This window comes from Lipotes vexillifer, unplaced genomic scaffold (assembly GCF_000442215.2).
Source record: "Lipotes vexillifer unplaced genomic scaffold, Lipotes_vexillifer_v1.1 scaffold240, whole genome shotgun sequence".
Lineage (NCBI taxonomy): Eukaryota > Metazoa > Chordata > Mammalia > Artiodactyla > Lipotidae > Lipotes > Lipotes vexillifer.
The window spans coordinates 8904586-8911257 of NW_006797481.1; the positions used below are offsets into that span (position 1 = coordinate 8904586).

General features: G+C 38.6%; 1 protein-coding gene across 1 annotated transcript in view; it reads left to right on the forward strand.

Moving 5' to 3' along the window:
• The window catches only part of GPAM (glycerol-3-phosphate acyltransferase, mitochondrial), a 42525-nt gene that overhangs the window by 19949 nt on the left and 15904 nt on the right, over nucleotides 1–6672 (forward strand). Inside the window, exons 8-11 of the mRNA XM_007469629.1 lie at nucleotides 600–736; nucleotides 3582–3681; nucleotides 4223–4435; nucleotides 6234–6347. Coding sequence (XP_007469691.1) covers nucleotides 600–736; nucleotides 3582–3681; nucleotides 4223–4435; nucleotides 6234–6347 — 564 coding nt within the window. The remainder of the gene's footprint in view (nucleotides 1–599; nucleotides 737–3581; nucleotides 3682–4222; nucleotides 4436–6233; nucleotides 6348–6672) is intronic.

The window sequence follows — 6672 nt, forward strand, 5'->3', positions numbered from 1 at the left end:
CAGAGTGATTTTGGAATTCTTTTTCAAATGTTTTCTTGTATACTGTTGTGCATTCCTACACATTTGCAAGATTTTCCCCCATGTGAGATAACTACAGTAGTTATGTATTTGTGGGAGATAAGTGGGGTAAAGGAGCACCTTCCAGCAATATGCAGGATTCCTTCTGTAAGTTATCTTGCAACAACTCTGAAAATCAGGTAAAACAATCCTTATTTTATACATGAGGAAATAAAGGCACATATAGATTAAGAAATTGTCCCAAGTCACAGCCAGTAAGTCACTTGCCCAGGATTTCAAACCAAACCAAGCTTGTGGCCAAAAACTATGTTCTTTTTATATGATTAGGGCTTCCTTTCAGAAGATATATAGTCAACATGAACTCTTGATTATTCTCCTGCTTCCCTGATTCTTTTCTGTTGGTGTAGTTGTTTTTAGCTAGATCATATTAAATTGAAAGAAGTTCTTATTACGGAAAAATGTTTTTAAAGAATGAGTCACTGAGTAGCTAGTGTTTGAATGACTTTAACCAAATGTGAAGTTGCAAACTGTAATTGAACTTTCCATCTGAATTTTAAATTTGGTGTTTTTCCTTTTGCTAGATGAATTTGCCACTTATATTTCTACCAGTTCATAGATCACATATTGACTATCTCCTGCTCACTTTCATTCTCTTCTGCCATAACATCAAAGCGCCATACATTGCTTCAGGCAATAATCTCAACATCCCCATCTTCAGGTAAGATCAGCTTATTTTGAAAGTTAAGGTATGAAGATTATATTTTGAATTTTTCTTTTTTTATTATACCTTTTGATACATTTATTGTAATGAGGACATTGACTTTTTTATTTTTATTATAAAAGTAATGCATGCTTATTGCAGAAAATTTGGAAAGTACAAAAAAGCATTAAGACCATCATCATTTGAACTTATTTGCAAAGCAGAAATAGAGACACAGAGGTAGAGAACACACGGGGGAAGGGGTGGGTGGGATGAATTGGGAGACTGGGATTGACACATATACACTACTATGTATAAAATAGATAACTAATGAGAACTGACTGTATAGCACAGGGAACTCTACCCAGTGCTCTGTTGTGATCTAAATGGGAAGGAAATACAAAGGGGATATATTTATACATGTGGCTGATTCACCCTGCTGTACAGCAGAAACTAACACAACATTGTAAAGCAACCATACTCCAATAAAACAACAACAACAACAACAAAAGACTATTATCATCATTTCAGTGTTTTATATGGGATATTTGGTGAACTGTGAATAGCTAAACTTATCAGCAGTATTTATCAAACATATAAAAGGCAATTAGAAAGATAAGATAGCAAATTACTGTATCTGACTTGGCAGTGCACAGGTGGGGTCAGGGTCGTGGTAGGCAGGTGGTAATGGTGTAAAGGTAAGAAAGAACCATACCTGTTACTTTGACCTCATAATTTAGTAGAGCTAGAAACATAATAATTATAGTATAACATAAAAGGTATGTTTTAGAGGTTTTCAGGGGAATGCAATGCATTCCATTCAGAGGGAATAGTATGTGAAAAGACAGAGTGATTTAAAAGCATGATATGGTCATGAACCAGCAGACAGTTCTTAGACTCTAGGGTTAGAATGTAGGGTGCATTAGCAGGGTTCAGAGGCTGGAGGTGGTGACTGCATAGGTGGTGAGAGTTAGGTCAAAACAATTTCTAAGCCAAGAGTTTAGCGTGTATCTCATACTTGAGAAATGATACGTTCAGATTCACATTTTGAAAAGTCATTCTGGATTAGAGGGAGTTAGATCAATTCTGACTCTTGCAATAGTTCAGATAAAAGGTAATGAAGGGTTAAATAAAAGTATAATAGTGCTCTTGGAGAAGAGGTCACAGATTTGAAAAGTATTTAGTTTCATACTTCAAAGTACAAAGCATCTCTCAGGTCAGCTCTGTGAGTAGTAGAGAGCACGAGGAGGATGAATGTGGAGCGACTGGAAGGGAAGCAGGCTGTGCAGGTGGCGCTTCACAAGGGGGCAGTCACTGCTTTGGGTGCCATGAAACCTGATCCTCAGCTTCGCAGTACGAGGAGCTCCTTCCTAATCCCTTGGCTCAGAGTTCTGTAGCTAACCTGATGCATGTGGATGACTGAAGAGAAGCCATTCATTCATGCAGTAAGCCAATACTTACCCAAATGTGCTCTAGACAAGGGAGAACAAGATACATAGTCCCTACTTTCAAATAGCTCATAAAATAATGGGGAATGTAGGCAAACAGCTAGCTGTAATCCAGCGTGATATGACCCTACAGGGCAGACATGCTTTTCCAAGTATCCGAATATCTATGTTTTCTCTCATGGGTACCTCTTCCCAGTGTCAAGGAACCTGGAAAGTTGAATTAGAAAGTCATCAGAAAGGTGCTTAGGCGTGAAGAAGACTGTTCCAGGTGGGCTCTTAGAGAAGCCTTGCCCCATAATAGTTTGCCTCTTCTGTAATCAGAACAACTCATGTATTCATTCCCTCCAGGTTGGATTGGTTCTCAAGGTGGATCTCTGGGGAAGTACTTAATAAACATTGATAATTTCTCATAATCCAACTTCCCTTTTCACGACCTCTACGCCAGTCATTGCTCAGCTTATCATTCCTTCAGACATGACAGACTCTCGATAACCTGGCCTGTTTATTTGCAGTGTTCTTTTGTTACATGCCAGTCTGTACATTCAAAAACCACTTTTCAAGGGGGCTTATTTTTGTGGATGGTTCATCTCATTTATTAAGAATTTATTCTGCAGAGTTTTACTTCCAAAGAGTGACATTAAGTTCTGGATGTATCTTACTGTGGCCTCCTTATGCTGACTGTAGAAGATTCCAAAACTATATATTAATATTTATATTAATATCACTCTGTTTGAACAGAATAGGAGGAGGCTCTGAGTTTGGAAAAGTTGACTTAAGTTTTGGAAAGTTTCAACCTCATATCAAAATAATTCATCAGTGCTGTAGACAGATGTGGGGTTGTGCGAATTGTTTTATTCTATGTATGAGTAAATGAAGCAAATTTTGGTTTCATGTTTTGGGAGGATGGTTATGCTTGGTTCCATTTTGATAAAGTTACTCTTGTCTTACTGGGATACTCTCTAAGAAATACTTACTTGAGAAGGTTTCCCCAAAGGAGCTTTTGTAACATCACATTCATCTTGTAGTAAATGTGCCATAGGAAAATTTTGGGATGTCTAAAGGTCAGTGTCTTGAGACCCTGGACAGGGTTTTTAAATTTAGCAGTATTTTATAATCCTCTTAAAGTCTGTACCAGCACCTTTGCGGGATAATATATCATGTAAACTCCTTTTGGCTTAGAACAGATGTAACAGAGCTTCATTATACACAGTGATATTCTGAAGGCTAATGAATAGTGTAAATGACTGAAACACATCAATATATGGAAAATGGAAAAATGTCCACATTGTCACAATCAGCAGCTCAAACAACACATGAGGTTTATATCCAAATTGACACGTTTCGAATAACTTGGAATTTGAGTACTCTTTTTAAATTTTTCTTTTTAAAAAATTAATGTGTTCTTAAATTTATAGTACCCTGATCCATAAGCTTGGGGGCTTTTTCATACGACGGAGGCTAGATGAGACGCCAGATGGACGGAAAGATATTCTCTATAGAGCTTTGCTCCACGGGGTACGTGTGGTCTCTAATTACTCTTAAAGTCTTTATGGTAGCTATCACAGTAGAAGAAAATGAGACTTGATTCAGACTTTTTTTTTTTTTCGGTACGCGGGCCTCTTACTGTTGTGGCCTCTCCCATTGCGGAGCACAGGCTCTGGACGCGCAGGCTCAGCGGCCATGGGTCATGGGCCCAGCCGCTTCGCGGCATGTGGGATCTTCCCGGACCGGGACACGAACCCGTGTCCCCTGCATCGGCAGGCGGACTCTCAACCACTGCGCCACCAGGGAAGCCCCTTGATTGAGATTTGTAAAAAACAGTTGTCTGAGTAATTATTTTAGTGATTATTGCTTGGATATGGGTTTGATGATTACTTTTTGTTATCACCAAAATATAACATTGGAGAAGCTCTTTCGATATTATCTGTGTGAGCAAAATATTTTGTCAGAAGTTACAGGTTTTGTCTGTCCTGTTTTTTAGGTTTAACTCTGCTGAGCTTATTCTAAGTTGGCTGATCTTGACTTGTTCATGTTGTGCTTTCTCTGTATATTCCAGCATATAGTTGAACTACTTCGACAGCAGCAGTTCTTGGAGATTTTTCTGGAAGGCACACGCTCTAGGAGTGGAAAAATCTCCTGTGCTCGGGCAGGACTTTTGTCAGTTGTAGTAGATACTCTGTCTACCAATACCATCCCAGACATCTTGATAATACCTGTTGGGATCTCCTACGATCGTATTATTGAGGGTCATTACAATGGCGAACAACTGGTAAGAGGACCACCTGCACAAAAGTCATCTTTGCTTTTCCAGTCTTTTGCTTTTAGATAAGTGCGTTTAGAATTAGTTAAGAATATTTTTGTTACTCTCTAGTTTTATAACACTGTAGGAAACTTGGAAGGGTGGGCTTTCATCCCATATGGCAGCCTGATTGGTAGTGGTGATGTGGTAATTTCCTGCATTTGGAGGAAGTGGCATGATTAGATTAATCATGCCTTGGTCGTGGGCTCGGGAAGTGGAAGAATACTTGGTACTGAGTGGCCACCTCTGCCCTGGGGAGGGTATTCATGGCTCGGTCTCCCCAGGCTTATTGCTTATGTGTAGAGTTTAAGTTACACCTGAAGAACTGGTGGGATCATGTTGGCAAAGCAGCTGCAGATTAATTTTGAGACTCTGCAGTAATTTTTTTAGTGACCTTTTTTACTGAAGTAAATAGTTACAGAAGAATGCACCCATCATACGCATGTAGCTTGAATTAGCACAAAATGAATACACCTGCAAAACCAGGACCCAGGTCAAGGACCCTAGGAACCTCCCTTATCCCTCTCTCATTGTTTTCCCCTCAAGGGTAACCACCTATCTTGACTTCTTACTGAATAGATTAGTTTACCCATTTTTAAACATGATATAAATGGATATAATGTAGTGTGTGGACTTTTTATCTCTGGTTTCCTTTGCACAAGCAACACCTGTTTGTTGTTACACGTAGTTACAATTTGTTCATTGTCATAGTTGTACAGTACTGCAGTGTATGAATATACAATTTGTCTATTCTATTGCTGAAAAAAAAGTTTGGTTTCCTGGTTTCAGCTGTGATCATTCTTGTACATTTCTCTTGATGACCATATGTATGCGTTTTGTTGGGTATGTGCCTGGGAGTGGAATCAGTGGATCATAAAGTATATGTATGTTCAGCTTTGTAGATGCTGCCAAACAGTTCTCCAAAATGGTTTTACCAACTTACTGTTCCTCCCAGCAGTGTGCAAGTTCCAAAGGAGTTTAGTTTTGTTCTTATTTAGTGTGGAAGTCTTGGTCATGGTACTTGTTTCAAGCTTATTGCCCAAAGCATATCAGAAGCTCAAGGACTCCTAATAATTGGAGGCTTTAGAAATAAAGTGATAGATCTGGATTATTATTATTATCTCTTGTGAGACCCCTCCTTGTGTTGCCTGTGTCAATTCTGAACATATGCTCCACTCACCCTGACTGCGTCTCTTGACATCATATCTGAGTCCTTTGTCCCTTATACAGCTGACATTGTGCCTTATGCATGTTAAATATTCAGGAAACACTTACTGAATGAATAATTGGCTCAAAGGCCACTCTGGGGCTGAATTTGGCATTTGGTTGCCTAATGTTACATACTTGGACCATCGTGATCATCAGACCACAATAAGGTGGCCTCTTCGACATCTTACTTTTATCTGAGAACTGCAGAACAGTTTTTCAGGCTGTTACATCATTTTTGTCCTTCAGTAGTTTGCAATTCTATTTTTGTGAATGATGTAAACAATGTACTAAATGAAGTTGTGTTAAATGTTTCCTTTTTCAATGGCCAAGTTACCTCCCCAGTGACGTGATTACATCTTTTAGCATCTTTGAGTGCTAAACATTTTCTGACAGGTCTCAGTCAATGAATACTTATTTTTCTTCATTCGTTATTATCTTTTTCCAGACAAATCATCGGTTTCCATAAAAAAATTAATAAACTTTATTCTTTGGATAATGATGTTTGTGTATTTGTTAGCTTTATTTCTTACCATGCTATTCTTTCAAAATTGCAAATTAGGGAAAGCCTAAGAAGAATGAGAGCCTCTGGAGCATAGCAAGAGGCGTTATCAGAATGTTACGAAAAAACTATGGATGTGTCAGAGTGGATTTTGCACAACCATTTTCCTTAAAGGTGAGTGTCTTTTGAAGTGAAGCTGTGTCAGCCTTGGTGTAGCTCAGTGTCACAAGATCTGGGCTCTAGTCCGGCCTCTGATGCCTCCTCTCCATGTGAGTTGGGGCCTCTCTTTCTTCTCTTATAGAATGGGGACTCTGACAAGGATAGTGTTTCCTAAATTATTCCACCGAAATGTGCCTGTTGACAAAGGAGCCTAAATGTCTATGTTTGGGAGATATCAGTCTCAAAATGTATTGCTATTTTTTTTAATTCTTGAGAATTTTGCGTGTTGCTTTATCTATATCAGTATTTTATATGATTTTTTTTTTTTTTTTTTTTTTGG